This window comes from Pomacea canaliculata, linkage group LG11 (genome assembly GCF_003073045.1).
Source record: "Pomacea canaliculata isolate SZHN2017 linkage group LG11, ASM307304v1, whole genome shotgun sequence".
Taxonomy (NCBI): domain Eukaryota; kingdom Metazoa; phylum Mollusca; class Gastropoda; order Architaenioglossa; family Ampullariidae; genus Pomacea; species Pomacea canaliculata.
This window is the reverse complement of record NC_037600.1, coordinates 24,065,719-24,087,468: the sequence shown is the minus strand read 5'-3', so window position 1 is coordinate 24,087,468 and position 21,750 is coordinate 24,065,719. Positions and strand designations below refer to the sequence as shown.

Genomic DNA, 21,750 nt, shown 5'->3' with positions numbered 1-21,750 from the left:
GAATACATATACAGACATTTAACACACAGTTAGGAGTAAACGTTAGGAGTAAAAAAGTGTAGATTGCACCAGTCCATCAAAGCAGTTTATGTTTATCCTAACAACAAACCTTGGGTGACCAAGGGCCTAAAAACAGAGCTTAACAAAAAGAAACGTGTGTTTCACGGGTTCACAGATGATTATTTTCATCAAAATGGACATTGACGTCCCCTACGATCACAGGTATGTTGCTGACCGTGTTCACATGGTCAAGTAGATCATGAAATTCTGACAGAAACATGTTAGTCAATTTGTTTTTGGTGTTGGTAGATGGTCTATATAAACAAATAAGATTAACCTCTTTGTCTGGCAACAAAAGTCTTGCATTAAGACTCTCATGACCACCATCTGTGAGCCACGTTTCAGTCAATAACATAATGTCCAGTTGTCACTGATAATCTGTGCGATCTCTGTTCTCTGCCCTTGCTATGTGGATGACACAGACCGGGCGTGAAAAAGCTGCAGACGTCTCAAAGCGACGAGCGCCCATCTTTTTGTCCGTTTTCAGTCTTTTTAGTGAGTCTACCTTGTCTTAGTACAATACGTTCTAAAATAGCTTTAAGGAGACACCTAACTTTAAATAAGTATATCAAAATAAATAGACAGTGAAAAAAGCTTTCTTCGTAAGAAAATAAATTATTTTAGTTTATTCCTTGTTACTAGTTCAGGAGCATAGTGCAGCAAGAAAATGAAGTAACTTTGCTTTTATTTTCGACTTTTACGGTTTATTTAGAAATGTCTGTAAAATTGATGTCTATGCAACAGAAGCGCTTAGAATTCATTGCATGCATTAAATTTGAATGCTGTTCAGCAGTTTGTTTTTTCTCTCTTTTTTGGTGTTGTTCAGTTATTTATTGTAAAATTACATCAATTTTAGGATTGTGCGTGAAAATAAATAAATAAATAAATAAATGTACCTTCTGCGGAAGTTAAATAGTTTTTCAGTCAGCCAAGCAATTTTAGGTTGTTCCTACCAGTATTTCATTGAGAGTCTTTTATTCGTTTCATTTGTATGCTGGTTTCGTAATCTATCTGTCCATGATATGAACAGTTTGAATAGCATTGTCCACATCTGTTCCAAAATAATTGGTATTAAACAGAGGGACTTGACTTCCTTCTGTGACCAACAACTAGTTAGGAAAGCTTCCGCATTCTGTCAACACCTGAACATGTGCTAGCGAGAGAATTTGTTTTATTAAGCTCCGGTAAGCACTATATGCCATGCAAGTATGCAAAACCAATAGGCATCTAAAATCTTTTGTGCCATCCGCAGTCCAGCTACTCAATCACAGATGAACTATCAGCGGTGTGTGTGTGCGTGTCATGTGTAGGTGTGCATGGGAATAATCTACTTTTTTAAATATATATATGATTTTTTAAAAATATATATATATATATTGGAAACAGAACACACCTCCCATTTAAATTGCCCATTGTAACAAATAAAGCTGGTTTTTATTGTTATTGTTATTGTTATTGTTAAATACTTACGCTGAATTATGTGAAGATTTCTGTTAAATCCGATATTTTGTATTGTTTTCTAACAATGAATGAGGCTTCGTTGTTGCTTTATAATTCCAATGTTTATTGAGTCTTCGACACGTTGAACATGAAGTGTACATTTATATTCATTTTTTGAGAAATGTAGCAGAAAAGACAGGAAAAAAACCTTTTCATATGCCTCGGGCTAGCGCATATTATTTCTTTCAGCTAGTGGGATGAAACTAGAAAACTCAAAAACATAGACCATTATATAATGTATTTAGCATTTGTGTCAACTGATTGTAATCATGGCAATTCATTGTCACAGAATTAATTTCACCAGGTCGTGTAGTTCGGCGATAACAGTGACTGCACCATGCTCATCTCCCCCTCGCCTGTGTATCAGACCATGGTGCTTAGTGGAAAATGTCTTTTGCTCTAATAACACTGTTACCAGGGTAAGGTTGTGTCCTCAAAAGAGTTCATCCTAGACATGAGCAGTTTAGTTGCTGCTGGTGGTGGGTTTAAAATGGCTACGATGTCAACACGGGAGTGTTGCAGCATACATCCTGCTGTGTCATCATTGCGACTATAATGCCGAGTTTTATGTTTTTTCAGGAACATCAAATCTCTTTGGAGTTCATATTATATGTGTGTTAATTTTGTACACACGGGGTGTCGTAGTTATTTACAGGTGTTACAGGGAAATACTCTGAGCTTGCTTTGCCTCCATAAATACATCCCCAGCTAACCCTCTGTTGCAGCAGCTGTGGACCTCGCCAAGACACTGACCTCTTAACCTTCCTGTTATAATTTTCAGATTCTGTCCCAATCCCCCATTACTTCTGGTCGAACGTTTCCTCATCTGTATAACTATGATGACATAGGATATCAAGTTTCTGTATTATCGTTAAATATTGGGAAAAAATAAATATTATTCAATAATACAATCAGTGTCATAAATGTTCTGTTAATAGCTCGCGTACACACACAAACGGCACGAAACCATTTTTTAGTTCCTACCAACAGAAATTACACAGAAAAAGAAACAACATAGACACTATAGCGACACAGACAACAATGCTCCACAAGGGGAAAGGTAGTTTTCAAGGACATAAAACGAAAATTAGCTGGATCTCATACAGGTCTTTAAATAGCTTCATATGCTGACATAATCAGCTTTTTTCTGTGTTCTGTACGTTAAGCTGACGCAAAGGGGACGCAAATCTTAGATAAAATGCTAATGGGATTGTTCTGTTATCGTCTCTTTAATTAATGAGTAAAATATTGTATGAAACTGGTGGAAATTATAGTCATAACAAAAAATGTATTCTAATCTTCAGAAATCTCTTATAACTATCAGACTATACAAGAAGTTGCAAACTAGAAAGAATCATTATAATTCAAAATCCACCTTGGGGAATAGCTGTGATGATGTCTACAGCTTTTTGAAAGCCCGCTAGTGTAGACTTTTGCTTTACAAGACAAAATAAAAGAATAAACAACCACACTAAATCAAGAATAAAATCAAATACAGAATACACAAAGAGGAACCAAATAACAAGAACAAGAGCTGAGTGTAGCATGATATTCCAAACAGAAGAGTGTGAAAAAGGACTAGCATTATGGAAAAGGGAGCCATGTACAACAACAGCTTTGATTATCCTTCGATGATTTTGCTGCACAATTCAAATGTCTCTACTGCTGACAGAAAGGAGTTTCTATGTACAAGCAATCAGCAAAGTCGGACATTCCAATGCATTTTGCATTTTGTAATGCAATTTGGGTTTTTTTTTTTTCATTAAACTTGTAAGCTATACTTAAGTTACTCTTTTCCTTTTCTTGCTTGTGTGGAAATCATTGTGGTAATCGTCTTGATTTTTTAGTGTAGATAATAGGTTAATGAAACATATTATTTGTACTGCTGAAATAGTAGGTGAAAACCATATTTGACCTCTTTACTTTTCGTGGTTATTTTTTTTTTTAATAATACCCGAATTTGCTGTGATTTTTTGGATTTAAATTCTTGTTTTAAAAACATCTCTCTGCTCATAAACCAACATTTCCACAAACCATTTTGCTTTCTATAGGAAGACCAGTGATTTTAGTGATTCAGCACAACACATCTTGGCACAGCAGTGCAAACTAACCAAGGCTCCACTCTTGTTATTAGTGATTATTTTCATTGTCTGTAAGCAAGTCAGTGACTTGTACAGTTTTACTGTCAACTGGTTTGACACTCGTCAGCTGTGACACCTCTACTCTGTGTCAGACTGACACTGTCTCCAATCTTAAGACCTCACCGGCGATGTTTATTGTTTTTATACACAGTGAACACAGATAGGAGTTACCAGTGACTTTCTCTCATCAACACCAGCCACCATATCCACCATATTCATGTAGATACACACGTTCTTACATACACACAACACGCTTGTCAAATGTTTGTAGGTTAAGCACAACACAAAGGTATGGTCTATCGTATTACTCCTTTTTTTTTAACCTGCTCCAAACTACTTGCCGCATGACTGTTTCTGACCTAGTGGCCTCGTTTTAAATAAATAAAGAACAGTCAGTGTCAAGGTGTCAGCAACGGTTACACTTTTCAAATATCGGGAAAACCCAGACGTGTAGATCAGACGAGGGTTGGCACTACTGTATATTGCGTCCTCTGTGTGCTAGTCTGCCTTTCTTCTCTTATTTTAATCTTCAGGGAGTCACAAACAGCAAGGTAAGCTGCTAAGTTTTCACATTAACGTATTTAATTCATTGATATACAAAAGGGTTATGGAGGAAAAAAATTATGAACCCAATGACACGTAGGCAGACCGGTGTTTAGGTCACAAGTCAAAAGGGTTCTTAGCGCTGGTGTAGAGGCACAGGCCTGGCAGTTTGAAAGTAAGTGGATCATTTCCATAATTATGTATAGTGTGTCAATAAATAAATGTCATCATAGTCAAAACAACAAGCTTACAATCATAGAAAACCTGTGCTGGGACATAGAAGTCGACTACCAATGACATTTTGTTTCCAAACGATTTCTAACCCTTCGGTCTACTTTATCAGCATTAATTTAACTGAATTTAAAAACGTAGAAAAAGTGAGCAAAATATTTGCTTTAAAACACACTTAGCGCTAATAATTTAATCAAAATGATTTTCAACGAGCTATGATTATTTAATTTAGCTTGAGAAATATATTTATAGGATCCTTCAAATCACCACCTGGTAAATTTATTTTGAGTGAGAGTATACTAAAGATTTATCTCCCAATACCTTATTTTAGTCTCTCTTAAGTAACCAACGCACATATATATATACAGCGAAAGAAATGAACTTTCAAATGTGATAACCAAATCTTTTTATTAGTTAAGATTTGATAGTCTGTTGACAATGATGTGGAAGCTATAATTTTGATATGTTTCAGTATCACTTACATAGTGATGACAGACCTGAGCCTCCACTGACTCATCTCACCTGGTGTTGACAAATATAAGAGCTGAGAGACTTGCTGTGTTGGTTCACTGTAAACACACTTATAAACGGTAAGTTAAAACCAAGAAAAAATAATAAATGGTGCACAAAGGAAGCTTATGCTTTGACATAAAATCAATCATTGTTGTTATTATTAAATTATATATGAAATAATATTATTCATAATTATGCAAAAATAATCCTTTTACAAATTGTAAACGACACATTTATAAGAGATATTTTACAATTACAAACCTAAATAATTTATAATCTCAGAGCAGAGATAAACAGAACGTTTGTCTTAAAGCAGCAGATTTGCCAGAAAATTAGAAATGTGTGTGAAAAAACAGCATGTAACGGAAATAGTATGTCAAACTATTCAGGTGAAAACCAAGGAAATCACACGAGCTTTCAGCATTCCATAATGTTCAGCAACCAAAAACATTTACAAGACCAGGGTGCAGTGGCATCTCCATCAAGGGAGGTAATATTAGCATTCAGGAACATTCACGGGGAACATTTCCCACTTATAAGGGCAAACATCAGTGAATTTTAAATAATGCCAGAATCACAATTTAAAAGTGAAAATAACTTATGAAGAAACATAAAATTGTTCCTAGTCAGTTTTAACAAAAGCTATATTCTATTTTCTTGTTTTTTCCTTTTTTTATACTTAATTTATGTATTTTATTTTTTCTCAGGCTTAATCAAGACAACTTGATTTCTGGTTGCTAGTAGATCTTTATCGTATAGTAATTATACGAATACAAATTAAATTATGTTACCATCCAATTAGATTTCTGAAAAAAATATTTATGTAAAATGTGATATTTTTGTAAAATTAATTGCTTTGTAATTTATTTCTTAACTGATGACTATTGATGCACTTAATTTTCTTTGCTGAATTTGGACATTACAAACATGTCTTGTGACTCTCGTATCCGATCAGCTTCAACAGTCAGTTAAGAGCGATGAAGCGGCTCCCAGACCAAGAAGGGTAGGGAAATTGCAAGGCTCTCAAGATTTTTTGGTTGTCTGTATTTTGGAATCTCTTAATATGTGTGACAGGATGAATTTACTCATGTCGAAAATAAAACAAAAATCTAGCAAACCACCATTCACTCTAGTGGGTGAGGTGGAATGTCGTCTGTGTCAATTTTCGCAAAATGTAGGTTAACCTTATTCTGGGATGGGTTATAAATTTTTGGACTATATCTCAAGCACAAAAATTATGTCCTCCTGTTTCTTAAGTTCTACAGTTTTCAGGGATTATGGTTTAGACAAGTTGAAGTGTAAAATATTTTAACGCTGACTTATTGAAATAGCTCACTGAATCCTCTTCTGTATTTTTACAGTTTTAGTTCAAGTCAAACATATTTCCTTTAAACTTCAGAAATCCTTGTAAAATTGTATTTTGTTTTAATGTCAAACTCAGCGATCTATCGGTTTTAAAAACAAGAAAGAAAACATGTCATTATTGCAAATACACGTTGAAACTCCTAAACTGGAGATTCAGTAATACTCCTGCTCAAGGTATTCAATAGCATTGCCAGCTACCTGTGTGTGTATATATATAATTATATATATATAAAACCATGAAATATAATATGAGCAGTAAAAAGAGAGATGATATAGATTAAAAGCTCATTTTGTACAGATGGCACTTACTCCCATTGAAAACCACATGAACGTCCAGCCATGTCCACGGTCTGTCAGCAAGAGGCAACACCCACAGGAGCAAGGTGCAATTACATCTACATCAAGCGAGGTGCTGAAATCTCATTTACTAGAAGAAAAAATAACATAGTTTAAACAGCTTTTCCTACTAACTCTATTATTCTAGTTTTAGGATTTATGTCTTTGTTAATAATATTGCTTATTTTACATTAAACTTGAGCAGCTCAGCTTGAAAACTAGTCGTAATGCCAACAGACCTTCAATATTTGAATTGAAATGAAACAGATCGAGGACAACGTACGAATTATCATAATTACCTTAAATTATTTGACTGAATTACAAGGAATTGGTAAGATAGATTACACTTTTATGTCCTCTGACAACTTATATCTTGGCTGATTGGAGATGTGACATCGCACTGTCTTTCCTAACTTTACTATCAGACTGTACGCTAATCTTTTTGCCTCTTATGTCTGATCAACCGCTCCAGCTACAGGGCCAAGAGGAAGCGCCATCTAGACAAAAAAGGTAAGTAGATTTGTCATTAGTTATCAGGACTGATGTTTATCCTTCTGTCCTTCGTATGATGTCAGCCTCGTTCTTGTCTCAATCGCTGAGAGCAAGCTCTTTGTAAGTTTGAGCATGCGCTATTTAAGTTGAACGTTTATTTTTGTTATTATTATTAGTGGCATTATATTGTTACTTTTTGTTTTAAACAAGATAATATACTCATTTTATTGTTTGTTCTTCTATTCTTTTAAACAATTATTTCACATAACAGCTCACAACATCGTTTATTTGCAAATATACAGAAAGCTCCGTATAACCAATGCGTTATCCCTCGCAAACACAATCACACTAATAAGCAAGTTTCCAGATTAAGAGAGAACAAAAAATACATAATTTTAAGAGTAATCATAAAGTCATTGAAAATAATATTCAGTATTTATATCTAGGTAACAAGCTGCTTACATGGTCGTCATTGTTTTGCAATTGTCTTCCTTCATTTCTATACACGCATAAAAATTGTGTAATGCTGTATCTATGCTGCAATATTTGAATTGAGTTCATAATTTGCCATCTTGACAATCGATGCCGTGGAAATCCTTTCTGCTACAATTTTCTCCTCTTTATTTGCTGCTACTTAAAGAATGTTCAAAAATTCTTTTCAGAAAAAACTAAATTTAATTGTTTCTCCATGTGCATAAACTGCATCACGACTTAAGTTTTTTTTTATTTTTTCATCTCCCCTTCATTTCCTTGAACTTCTATTTTCTTCCACTACCTTTCTGAAGCTTTCTAATGGTCAAAACTACAGCAAAAAGTATAATTTCTTCGACTGATTTTACTCCCAATAACAGTGTAAGCGCACAGAGCATGCAGGTGCTGTCGGAAGAAGGTCTGACACACAATCTGAAGGCAATGGCCAGGCTAAAGATTATGTGTTGGACATAACTGCTAAAATGTCTGCTCTGCACATTGATACAAGTAAGTAATATTTTTAGAGACTGGCAAGATAAAGCTTATGGAAACAGTACACTTTGGTCTTAAGGATTCATTATCATTGAAGATGTTCGCCAACCTTTACAAGAAAGCATGAAGGGATAGTCTTTTCGTCAAAAATATAATTTATAAACAAACTTCCTGTCTGCCTACTGTACATTTTCCTTTTCTTGAAAGAAGTAGATGGAGAAGTCTGATAGAAATATTAAAAAAAACAAAAAAATGATTATTTATTTTCTTAGGTTCCTCGGAACCAGCATCCCTGAAAAAGATTCTACAGAAGTATGGAGCCGCTGTAGAGATCGACACTAAGATTGTGCAGGCAAAGATACATGGCAATTCAACTCAGATTGAGAAAACAATCAAATTCTTTCGGAAGAAAATGAATTATAAGGTATGTAAAGCATAGAATAAAATATCTAGAACATAGTTTTGGTGCAACTGTAAAGTCATAAAAAGTCAATTTTCAAAAATTGTTTTGTTTGAAACAGGCAAAGGATGAATCACAACATCAATTCATTCATTTATCTTACTTAGTGGGGTTTTGCTAACCTGAGAATTGTTATCAGTAGTTCGTCTGTCTCAGTTTCACTGTTTACGTTTTGAGCTAAGAAACATTTGTATCAAATATACTTCCTCAGTGTCATTTGACTGGTTAGTTTTTAGTTTCTTGGAAGTACTTTTAGTGGCTATTCAATTGTTTAGCTCAGGAATAACTGCTCTAGATAATAGTTTGATATAAGTTTTTTATCATGAGTTATTTGAGCACTAACGAAGTACGAGTTGCTTTGATACAGGGTCCAGTCTCAGAGCAAGATTTCTGGATACAGTGGGTCCAGGAAACGTTCCCTGATTTTCACTCAGGACCCTGCTTTTTACCTCCTCTCTACTTCAGCCGCGTGCCGACGACCAGACATTCATTTGCCGGTCAGCCTTTATCCGTCCTTTGGCCAGCATCTGACCAGGCTGGTCAACCTGACCAATCCGTGAAGATTCCACGCACCGTTCCTCAGCCTCCCAAAGTTCAGGACAGTGACGTTAAGGACGATGCAGCCATGAATCATGTTCTGACCAGCTTGAAGAACATGTTTCAACAAAAGAAAGAAGTTTTAGTTTTAATGAGTAATCTCCACTTTAAAGATTACCTTACTGAGCGATCTTCCACTGCTAATAAGGACCAGCCTTACATTCCCATAAAAAAACGAGAGGTTGATATGCTTCTTATTCATCGAGATTATGGATTTTTTGTTTTTGAGGTTAAGGCATTTGGGGAGAAAGTATTCAAATTAAACAAATTAACAAAGGATACCATCAAAATAAGACTTGTCAAGGCCGTTGAACAGTTAAACTGCGCAACTGACAATTTAAAGGATGTGAGTTGGGACATCACTCCCAACATTCGTGTCAGAAAGACGATTATTCTTCCTAACCTCACGGCCAGTCAGGTACAGGCGACCATCTTAGGAGATCACGATTTGTTGACAGTAAGGATTTCAATTTCTTTAACTTTTAACAGCAGCAGACCTCTTTTTACTTTGCCAAACCTTTCTGTTCTTAGTTTTACTCCGCAAATTTAGCGATTACCTTTCATCCCAGTGTTATTTCTCACTAGAAAGATTTTGTTACTGCCGATTTTTTTTAGTAATAATAAGTTTCAAACCTTCAATGTGGGTTAATATACTATTTTTTTTTAAACTAACCAGTTAATTTTCCTTTGGAAAACTTTCGTAAACGTCCTGCAGCTAGATGACTGCGCCTCATGGGCAGCCATCATCTGATCTTTATAATGCTGTAACTATGTGTCGACTGGCATACTGTCACTACATTCGATTTAGAAGGACGGGCAACTGTTAATGCATACTGGTCTTGTAAGTCGGTGAGGTATCAGATATCATCCAAAATGAACATGAAATTTCTTTTGGGGTTTTTTCTTTCTTTCTTTTTTTTTCTTTTTTCTGCTTTTTTTTTTTTTTAATACAGTGCCTTAGTGAGTGTCTGGAGACGGAATCATCGAACCCGGAGGACATCGCGAGTCTTTGTCTGTGCTCTGACCAGTTGTCTGACGACAACAATCTAGAGGACTGGTGGAGGCGACAAGTGGCTGGGGCGGGGACGGACAGTCAGATGACGCATCTTGGGTACACAGTGCTGACAGCCAGGTATATGAAAGATCCCGTGTTTAAACACATTTATTACGAGTATTTATAGAAAAGTGTCACATAAAATATATTTGGTCTATTTACCCATTTAGTTTGAAATTTCCCTCTCTTTTTATTTAATGATACATAAACATTAAGCATTGTAATCTTCACCAAAGAAAGTATGAATGGTGAAGCAGCTGTATTATTTCCAACATTATCTGTGTGAGTAGAATGCTGTAGTCTTTGCTGTTTTACTGTTATTCTTAAAATGAATGTTCGTTTCATGAAAATGTAACAGATTCTGCGGACCGGCGACAGCAGTGACTGTACCATGTGCATCTTCTCCACGAATTGGTGTCAAGACCCTGGGTCAGGCCGTGAAGTGTACAGGAGTTTGTTACTCTGAGATCGGTCTTTTTCCGGAGCAAACCAATCTGCTCAGTACGCGTCCTCCCAGACTCTTTGTAACAGGACCACCAGGTACAGGTAAAACCGTGGTGCTGCTCCTGATGGGCACAGAATGGTTGCATCGGAGAGAAAAGGTTTATATTGTTAGTACATGGAAAAAAAGTCTTCCAGTCTGCATCATGCTGAAACACCATCTCATCCAATATACTGTAGTGGAAAATCAACTCAACCTCCTACAGTATGACTTTGAAAAGAAAGAGATGAGCAGAGCAGTGAACGAATTGTCGCAGCTGGCAAAAGGAGGAATATTGTACGTCATCGCTGATGAAGCGGGCCCTGACAAGTAAGTTGTGGTGGACATATTCAGTTGGGTAAAGGATGTGCTTGTCTCGTCATAATCGGTATTTAACTGTAGCTCCTAGAAAGTTCAGGTGTACTTAATTATAATATTGACGTGGGTAGGGTTCCAAAGGATACAAGTACACTTAACGTGATTTTATTATAATTTTTACGCCACATGGACACACATACATACGCTTTCACGTGATAATATAAGTTTCTGAAACATTTTATCACTGCAAAAATTGTTGACAGGGTAGCCCTAACAGACATGTCTCTTTGACAGGTCAGGTAAAGAGGGAGGATTCAAAACGTTCTGCAAAATGCTGCTAAAGAAAGTTCCCCAGATCCATCTTTGGGCGGCAAGTTGTTACAACAGACATGTGCCAAATGGATGGGGAGAACAAGGATTTAACAGACCCCTCCGTTCTCCTCCAGTCGTACGAAGAGAGGTGCAGAAGGACAGGGCGTTCACCCGTGACCGAAGTGTCAAAGAGTACGGTAACCGCGGTGTACCCGAGTTTACAGATGGTCCGGCTGTGAAGAGAATTTCCCACAAGAAACATTCTTGTAGACCTGCAATAAATTGTGTCGAGTGCGGTGATATGGTCGTCTCTTTCCTTCAGAATGATCTCCGTGTTGGCGTCCCTGGTGAGTTTGATTACTGTGTAGAGAAACATGTATAGAGTGAGAGGCAGTGCACATTTTTACATATTGAAATTCTTTGTTATTGATTATATTATGTTGTGTTACAAACCTTGTCCCTAAGCATGAACTTAGTTGTAAAATATACTCATAGAAGTGAACATTTAACGATTCGATAGCACAGCCAGAAGGTAAAATACAAGAAAATAGTATTTTCAGTCCAACGTACACATACGCTATTTACCACTTACCTCAATTTCCTTCTAGATTTCAACCTCAAATCATAAGTAATGCCTTGTTACTATATAAAATAGTTTATATGAATTGTTATTCTTTAAAAATTCCAGTCAGAAAAATATATATTTAAATGGTGTCTCTACTTTTGAATTAGTGTTTACAGATAGTGAGGAAGCAGCATCGTATGATCTAATGTGGCGAGACGTGCTGGTGGTGTACAAGACAACAGTGAGTGACAAGCTTGGTATTGTCAAAGCTATGAGAAAAGCAAAAATTCCACTGCGACTGCTGATGGATGACATGGAAGAAATGAAAGACATGGTCACGGCAAAGGATGACGTGGTGTGGGTTACACATGAAGATTTGATTCGTGGGCTGGAGAGAAAAGTTGTCGTGTGTGTGGAGGTGTGTGATAATTGGTCAAAGAAAGCCAAATTAGCTGGTTATAAGAGACTTCACAGCCAATCCCGCTGTACAGCACAGCTAGTTATTGTTTGTAACTAGCTGTAGCATCAACTAAGACTTCACAGCTGGTCAGCGGCTGCATCTCTTGTAGGTAGATGGCACGACGATTTGTCGACTCTGATATTGTCTAGTTATTGTAGTCGATAATTTTGTGAAATGTATTCAAAGTTTTTATTCATAATGTATGACTTCTTCTTTCCCTTTAATTAAAACTTACTCAAGTTTTCACCTGTAAATGTAAATGTAATATCAAATGTCGTTTTGCAGTTGTGCTTATTTTACGATGAAATTCTGTTAGATGTGATTTGGCAGTCCCAACATTCCCTTTTTTTTTTTTACTGAGGTTAGATTGACGATAATAAGGCCATTGTCTTTTATAATAACCTTGCCTGTCTCCAGAACTACAGGTCACCATGAAAGCAAAATTATAGATACGCTGTAGTTAGTTGATATATAAAGTGGTTGTAATTTTCTTATCGACCTTACATTATATATGACAATACCAGAAGGGTTATTTTCTTAAAAAAACTTTTGGCACCTAAATATATCATGCAATTAAAAATTGTTGAACTAAGAGTCTGCATTTTTATCAGCAAAGTTCTCACTAAAGCGACTTTATGGAGTAAATGTTTCTGAAGGTATTTCTCAAGAATAAAAATGAAACCTGATAATTACATCCTTTGCTGTTTGCTTTTCTTTTCAAGTTACTATTATGTACTGATGACACATATTGGTGCACATTATGTCATATGCTTACCATGCATTTATTCAAGAACATTTAACTTGATATAAACCTTAATTAATCTGTTACCATACTTTTACCTTCTTAAAAATGCTTGTCGCGCGCTCTAGTGGCATGTTTTCTTTATAATACACACGAGGTTCTAGTCAAGATTGTTGAATAGAAGAATGAGCAGTGTTACCCTTACAGCCAATGAAAACCCAGTTGTAAAAATCATACTGGCTCAGCACCTTTGTGTAGCCCCAGTAAAATTCTGATGATTAGATTGTCTTCCGTGTCTGTGACATTCAAGTACAGATAAGGAGTAGCAGGAGAAGTTGACCATTCAAGTCAATATATGAGTGCATAGAAATAAATGCCAGAGGAAACCATCGATGGTCAGCCCAAAAAGAAGTAAATCAGAGCAGAGATCTGAACCCTCGACACCTGATTCTCATCGTCTGATTGACGGGCACCAGTCCATCAACTGCTCCATGTGGTGCATCGTTCACTGTGTATGTCTGTATGATTGGCTGATTGTGATGTTCATTGTGCATGTCTGTGTAATATTGTGATGCCCTCCTCTGTTATAGGTCAAGACTACCCACTGCCTTTTGAAGCTTGTAAAACACATTGAACTCGCCTTCTTGTTGGGAAGTAAGATATATAAATGTGTGTGTGCGACGATACACAGCATCAATCGGAACAGCAGAAACCTAGGCGGATATTAAATTTTTTTAAATTTTCGTTGGAAAATTATTTAAAGTTATTGCTCTTAATAAGGGCGGGGTGGGGTTAGGTTGTATTTCCCGTTCACTGTAGACACATTATTAAAGTTTAATTTGTTCATGAAGGCTTGAGTGTAAACAGTCAAGCTATTTACAGTGTCCATTTAAGGGAGGACATTGGAAGCCTTCGTGTTAAAGGAGGTAAGTAGCCGCAGGTGATGGAGACAGCGTTTTAGGCAATTATGCACAACACAGGATATTAAGATAAGCAAGATATGTCACCACAAAAGTTATACAATATGATGTAAGATTTATGATTGGATTTTAATATTTATTAACGATATTACTCTACGCCATAATAAATAAAACCACTTCAAATAATTCAAAACAACAGAAACAAAGGTTTTTATATTTGCTGTTAATAGTGCATTGTTTCCCTTAACAGCTTCCTCTTCCTATTTGAAGTGAGCACCGTTTTGTGAAACATTTCAGTTGTGTTTTCATATCGAAGAACACTGGCTTGGTCCTCTTAAGGGCAATTGTTTTATAGTATTCCCTTTGTTTTGATTGTTTATTTTAATCTATCCCTTTCTTTATGGTAGTGTTAGGGACGCATGATACTTGGTTTTTAGTGTTATTTTACGTATGTAATAAATTAGTTTTTGTCACTTGAATTTTGTCTTTATCATTTCTGTGTGGTCTGCGCTCAGCTGCGGTTCGACTGGTACGTCACAAACCGTCTCCGGCCGAGCGAGAGGCTGTGCGTTCGTTGCCCGCTGTTTTGGGCGGTTGCGAGCGTGCATCCGGTGACGTATTGGACGGTCACGCGGCAAGTATATTTATGGAAGTATATACTACAACGATAGAGTAGAAGATAATGTTAAGTGTCAGCTTCAAGAAATGATGATGTCTTTCATAGAAAAACAAAAGGTCAGTTACAAATTTAGTAACTACAAGACAGGCACAGGACATGACTACATAGAGAGAAGGAGGCACTTTGTCTAGAAGTGTCAGATGACATCAGGTTTTTATGACTAAAACAGTTAGGAATATCAGTGATTAATTTTCCGCAACATACGAGTAACTAGCAGACGCCAGTTCAGAAAAAGAGGAAGAGACAGAGGGAAGGGCAGACAACTCTTGAAATAAGATGTGTTGTTATTTTTTTGTTTCTCCTGCTGATTACTTTGTTATATTTCTTTTTTGACAGTTGTAGCAGGCTTGTAAAACAAAGAGTTTGGCGGATTGGAATTTCGGCTGTCTGTCTCTCGTTCTCTCCCATTTATTTTTCTCTCTCTCTGTTTTTCTTTGTATCTGTTACCTAGGGTACATGGAAACCTCATAAAGTTAAAAAACAAACTACTTGACCTCGAGTTAGAGATCGACTAGTACGAAATCCACTGTCCACCCCGCCACATGTAGGAGGAGTTGATGGTTAAGGGGAGGGGTGTTCGTCCTCTTGTTTGTGCTAGCTATAGTCGCTGATTGGATGAATGATGCGGGGTGGCTGGTCGTCGAGTGGAATCTCTTGTTATTTGTTTGTGTGTGAACATCAGAAATAGGGAAACAAGAAATTCGCAGGATATTTCTCGGACCATGAGCGTGGACGGAGCACTTGATCGACAGTCGATTCTTCTTCAGCTACAAAATAAATATTAGGGCTTTTTTAGGACACGTCTTTTTTTTCGTGTACAAAAATCGACATTTAATGTAATACCTCTATTTTGTTTTAAACACCATTACAACTCATATATAGTACCCCGAGTTTCTTTCGACTCCATTTATGTATATATATAGGCACATATCTCACGACCAAAAGCACCAACTTGGTTTTTACAAGTAATTTTAAGGTATATTCTCATTTGTTTTAATTATTAATCTTAATTATTTACTTTATGATTCAAAACGTTTCTCATGTGTTTCAACTAACAAAATCGGTTCGTCTGGCTGACGATTGAGGCTTATACTTAGTATAGGGCTTATGTCACATGCATCCTGAACAAAAAAATAATCCTGGGGTCATTTAGGGGCAACACTGTAAGTAAGGACTGCAAGTGTTGCTGATGACAGCGATGGCATACACAGTACCTAGCCCATTGTTCATAAGATTCTGTGACTCATAAAGTGGGTTCTCTTCTGCGTCTGTCTTCTTTTGCCTCCCATTATGCATTTGTGTATGTGAGCAGCATTCTGTGTGTATACATAATGTAATACTAGAGGCTTACGTCCCTGAAGAGGTTATGATATTATCAAATGTTTTTGATTTTATTTAATAGTTTTATGACACATGAGAAAAAGAAATCAATCACATATGTGTGTGTGTTAGCATTCCTTGCGATGATCTGCTCAGATTCCACTGCCAGTGCACCACTGAAGGCTAGTAAAGGTTCATTTAGTTTACAATGGTATTCTTTCTTGTAACACACACATTGTGAACCAGACGAGTTTTTTCGCAGCAATGACTATCTTGAAACATGCAGCAACCACATGCAAGCTCTGTTACTGCATGTGACATTCTGGCATTGTCCAAATCTTTCAGCTTCGCATCTGTCACCGCATGGCTACCATTAAGGTCTAGCAGAACATCCATTGAAGCGTAAACACAATTATTTACTAGGCTGGCAGAGACAAGTGTGCGACGTGTGCAACACAGCCAGCAGAGTACATCGCTGGCAAATGGCCCTAGCAAGAAGGTCAATGGATGTTGTGCCAGCACCGAGAACCAGGCGCGCGGTGCTGAGTGCAGGGTCAAGGCGTTGCCATGGCTACAGTATTCTACGTCAGCCTCCCGCTACACTGGGGTCTGGGAGAGCTACACTGCTCCGTCCTCAGAACTAATGCACTGAACATATGTTTGCACAAAAGCATACATTTTTAAAAATGCAAACTTAAGTGTTAAATACTTCTTCAAACATCATTGAAGATTATAGTACTAATATCTTAACCAAGGTAGAAAAATTGTTTCACAGTGATTTCAATTTTCTTACATCAGTTCACCAATCTTTAAGTTCATAGCAGTGTATGCGGCTCTGGCATTAATCCAGTTTGGTACTAGCTTTTTTGAGGCGTGGGTGGGGGGAGGAATGAAAGAAAAATAAATACCAGACTACAAGGGTTTCAGTGTATACTGGGAACAGACACGTCTCTCAGGTTCCTTGCACCTTATAGCGACATTAACTTTCTGCCTGGAGAGCCCCGTTAGACTGACACAACACAGACACAGGCTGGCAATTAACGACTCACCTGTCAGGTCAGCACAACCGATCGCTAACTACAAAGCACAATCATGTATAGAAAAGTTATACCTCGCCATCTGCTTTCAAGAAAACAGTAATAAATAAATAAAACCCGATGGTTTGAATTGTGGCAGCCCGGGACTTATGCGCAATTGATTATTCTGCGGATACGTATTTGCACCCGGGCAGCAGTCAGGTCTGGAATGGTTGTCAGGGCAGCAAGTACATCCTCACACAGCGACTGCCACGTAGACGACACGCACTGACACCGCGCCTTCTGTCACAGACATTTGTCAGTGTTGTTAATGTCACAACAGCAAGACAGTGTCACGTGAGAAAATCATCGCTGTGACCGCAAACTATTCCATTCTTCATGTCTTCTCCCTGTCTAAAAATGGCGTCGAAGCCTGGTGTGTGATCAATACAGTGGGCAACACACCTACATGCCTGCTGTGTTGTGAATGTCTTGGAAACTACCGACACGTACCACGTGACACTACACGCGGAAGACTACCCACAGGTAATGTGACAGGTTTCTTTTTTTGTAAAAATTTAATCCGAATGTATTCCCATGAAAATCTTCATTCACCATAAATGAATCGATGACCTTAGACCTTGAACTGTGTGGCGGTGATGCGAGGTGGAAGATGTTTACATCTGGAAAAAGCGAACTATAGAAAAGCAACATAGTGTTACAGTACAAGATCGTGACACAGATTCGTAACATCACAAACTATCCAAACGTTTGGTTTGGCTAATTCAGATATATTTTTCGAAAAAAAAAAACCAATCCGAAGTCATCCCTCTCACAGGTTGGCTGCCCTTAGTTCATTTCTCGTCTCGGGCACGCTGATCTTTCTCTGCACGTGACATCTGTTTACAAGGCTGGCTGCCTTGCCGTAATATAGCCTTAGCTGCTGACACGGCGTAAAACACCAATTCCCCCCCCCCCCCTCTCACCAGGTTTAACAAAAGCTTGGTCAAAAGTAACGTGCAAGACGTCATTGAACAAAGGGAAGCAAACCTGAGCAAACATTGGGGAGTGATGAGTGGAGTTGTGTACCTTTATTGCACTACATTTGATGAGGCTATTACTAGAGCTAGATTAGGTTTTCTTTCTTGGTTTGGGTTAAAATTAGGCCAGCCCTGTTAAGTTAAAGGACTTAGGATTTAGTTTGAAGGTTTGTTTAAGATCAGAGTGAGGAGATGGATTGTGTAAGAGACAGACAGACATTATGCGGGTTTCATAATTATACTTTTTTCCGTTTCGCCATGTTTGTAATGGCCCAGCTACAGTTCTGCTACCAAATTTGTCTGTTAAGACTTTGTAGTCTGATGAAATATGAAAATTCTATAGTTAACTGGTGCCAGCGTCGATGTCTAATACATAGACTGTGATAGCATTCCACTTTCTCGATCGCGGTGCATCCAGTAGGTAACTGTCAGTTGTTCGATTCAAGGAAAAGACCAGAAACGTACATAGAGACTGAAATGAACATTTAGAAAATACAGTCATGTATCTATAATACTATTATCATTCATCACAACATACCAGTTTAATTGACACAGTGAGGACTAGTTATTTTATAAGATCGATTAAACATATGATAATGGATGGATGATAGGTGGATGATAGATGGATGATAGATGGATGATGATAATGATGAAAAAATACGAAAAATAGCACATGGAAGTCATTTTAAATATCCTGAAAGTAACAATTTGTAATTACAGGTTCTCCATGAAAAATGTCAGCTCGCTGGTACTTGCGGCAGGTGTTGTCTGTCTGTGTAACATTAATCTTCTGTCACCATCTTCTGTTCCCCGCACGAGCTATGGCACAAGGTAGGTTCAGTTCTGTTCTGACAAGGATTAGGAAAGTAGTATCAGCACCAATGAAAAGTTAAAAAACAAATTAAACTGCATATTGAAAGTTTTCCAGTAAGTGCTAATCGGTAATTTGCCAAAAAAAAATGTCAATACACGTTACACACACAGGGACTGACATGTGTTCTTTCATACAGCATATTACAAACATATGAATGCGGGCTTCCCGACATTGTAATGAAAGTTGCCCAAGTGAACTCTTATTGGCTTAGTTCCTCTTTTCTTCTCTTGTACTTTTCTTTATTTATTTTTTCCTTTTTTATAGCTGGGCTAGCATACAATATCAACAGAGAGTTTCAAGCGACCACAAGCAATAATAAACAGCAATGGCCCTAAACTATCAGCCAAGTCTTATGTCACATACATAAATAATATATCTCCAAAGTCTCACTGATTATTCCCGTTAATTCACTATTCTCCATTCTCTCTTCTACGAGCAAAATATTCTGAAGAAAGGCATAGGTGTCTTGGACGTCTGAAGACTTCAGCCTTTCAGGAAAAAGAATTATTATTCGTCGGACATAGGATATCAGCCCTTTAGATTTTTTTAACATTATAATCGAAATACGTTAATTCTTGGTACCAAGCAGAGTCGTTGTAAGTGAAAACAGTCTCCTCTTTCTCCTGTTTACATTGAGCTTTGCATGTCGGCTACTGATGAACCTTATAGAAGCCTCTTCATGGCTCGTGGTTGGCGGATATTCTGTCGCTTCAGTTGTTTCGTTTCGTATAATCACTCCAAGGAATCTTCTCCCACCTGTCGTCGAAGAGTCTTTAAACATGGCTCAGGAAATAATCCACAGTTAGTTTGAACAGATGACTGAACGGCGACTCGCACACGTGTCTTGTCCTAAAGTGTCTTACCTTTCACGTAGATACTTTTGATGCTCTCCCCTCGTTCGTGTGAGTTCTATAGATAAATATATTTATTTCACTCTCGCGTCACACAATGTTTACCTCACAATTATCATACATTTTCTTACTCTGTTACACCCTTTCTTTGCTCAGCAACACAGTAAATATTTCAACGTTTCAAAATACGATAAAAAAATAAAGATCAAATAGAGAGGTCACATAGGTGACCCCTGGCTAGGCAAGAAACTACTTGTAGTACACTGACTGCTGAACATGTTTTACTTTTGTACAAGTCAGGCTCTCTCGTCATGTCAGAAATCCTGGTGTAGTACACCCAGTAAATTTGTTGTATTTTTATATTTGCATGGAAGTCACATCCAAAGCAACACAACACACGTAAACAATAGAATAATGCAAGCTACATTTTATATAAATAATTAAAACTAAAGACTATTTTTTTTCTTTTTTTTAATTTCATTTTTGCGGCCCTATGCTCCTCTCATTTCGTCACACTACAGATACAACGTGTGAGGTACCTTCCGTAGAACCGTTGGCCAGTACTTCAGTCACCTGCCACTTTCCTGAGGATGTCAGTCAGACTAACAAGGGCTTCAGTATTGTCATGTACAAGGGCAACAGAAGTCAAGGTAGGTATAACGGAAGTTACATGCAGTTTACATGTTTATTGGTTTACCTCTTTTATCTGGTCTTCGTGTGATAATCATAGTACGATATTTCTACCTGAGTCACTAAAAGGCTTCTTCAATATTTTATTAACTTGACATTTTATGACTTTTTTTATTTTTTATACTGCAAACGACATGGTTAGAAGGCTTAAAATCAATTTATTTCTGTAAAATTATGGTAAACAAGATGGAAAAGACATTCTGGAGTGTGGTGGTTGGAAGGCAAAATGGGATGTGCCGGTGTCGTCTGGATACAAGTTACATAGGATGGTCTTTAACCAACTCACCCTTGGACATCCTCAAAGTGTCTGCAGAACACATTGGATCTTTGCTTGTAAAACTGGTCAACATGGATCACAACCGTATTAATCCCTGCGAGCTGAAGATTAAGTTAGGTAAGATTATAAAAATTATTTAATTACTTAATTTCAACCTGCTGTATGAGTGAACAGAATGGCAGTGATGTATTTTTATCTAATATTATTTGCCTCTTTATTTCACACATGATATAGAAGCTACCATTTGTGCAAGCATGATGCTTGATCTCTAAGGTTTCCATAAAACGCACTTCGAAGATCAATGTTAAAGTTTGCTCAGTTAACAACAAAAAAGAGGCCAATGAAACAATTCACAAAATAAAGAAAAATAAAGAAAGCAACTAAACAACCAAAAGGAAAAGCAACTTGTCTTCAAGGGCAGAACTTTACTGTGAAAACATAAATGTAGGTACACTTATCCAACGTGAATGAACCGGGTGATATAGAATTTTTCAACTTGGGAAGACAGCTCTCGGGTATCGTTTGACAAAAACAACGACTTGATTTTTCACGATTTGCTGAGTTTATAGATTAATGCTTAGATGATAACCTTTCCAAAAACTCAGAGGATTGTTTTGTTCATTTCTGGCATCATACACGGCAGACTTGGGGAAGTGATTAAGGGGCATCTTTTAATAGCTTCATTTACTGTAATCCATTTCTGTAATGGCGTGACAACGTACCATGTGCTGTGCCTCCATCTATTAACGGGTGAACAATGCTAAGGACACTTCTTTAGTTAGTCCACAGAGATGTCTTTTTAGTATCAAATTAAAGAGTAAGATTATTCCCCTACATGATCGTTGAGTATTTTCCGATCTTTTACTTTCACTGAAATAGTATCTGACTACAGTCATCACTAACATCTGACGCTACCGGTCAAAACGCTTGGGTAGGGTAGGTCCAACAAC

The 21,750-nt window shown here is 37.2% G+C and overlaps 1 protein-coding gene and 1 long non-coding RNA gene across 6 annotated transcripts; both read left to right on the top strand.

Moving 5' to 3' along the window:
* The first annotated feature begins 4,119 nt into the window (after positions 1-4,119).
* On the top strand, positions 4,120-14,492 carry LOC112574801. Of its 5 annotated transcripts, none has more exons than XM_025256109.1 (13): positions 4,120-4,252; positions 4,948-5,065; positions 5,378-5,478; positions 5,953-5,991; positions 6,652-6,762; positions 7,162-7,199; positions 8,033-8,159; positions 8,417-8,568; positions 8,972-9,658; positions 10,155-10,333; positions 10,614-11,066; positions 11,349-11,713; positions 12,099-14,492. In XM_025256109.1, the coding sequence occupies exons 7-13, from the start codon at positions 8,135-8,137 to the stop codon at positions 12,446-12,448; spliced, it is 2,211 nt and encodes a 736-aa protein (XP_025111894.1). In that variant the 5' UTR covers positions 4,120-4,252; positions 4,948-5,065; positions 5,378-5,478; positions 5,953-5,991; positions 6,652-6,762; positions 7,162-7,199; positions 8,033-8,134; the 3' UTR covers positions 12,449-14,492. The 5 variants fall into 5 exon arrangements, with proteins under 5 accessions (XP_025111894.1, XP_025111895.1, XP_025111891.1 ...); XM_025256110.1 differs by having other exon boundaries at positions 5,944-5,991; positions 7,168-7,199; XM_025256106.1 differs by having other exon boundaries at positions 5,944-5,991.
* A 2,532-nt stretch (positions 14,493-17,024) lies between these two features.
* Positions 17,025-20,775, top strand: LOC112574857. The gene is made up of 4 exons (XR_003101506.1): positions 17,025-17,614; positions 18,829-18,939; positions 20,355-20,483; positions 20,710-20,775. It is a non-coding gene; the product is annotated as an uncharacterized LOC112574857 (long non-coding RNA).
* Positions 20,776-21,750: the final 975 nt, after the last annotated feature.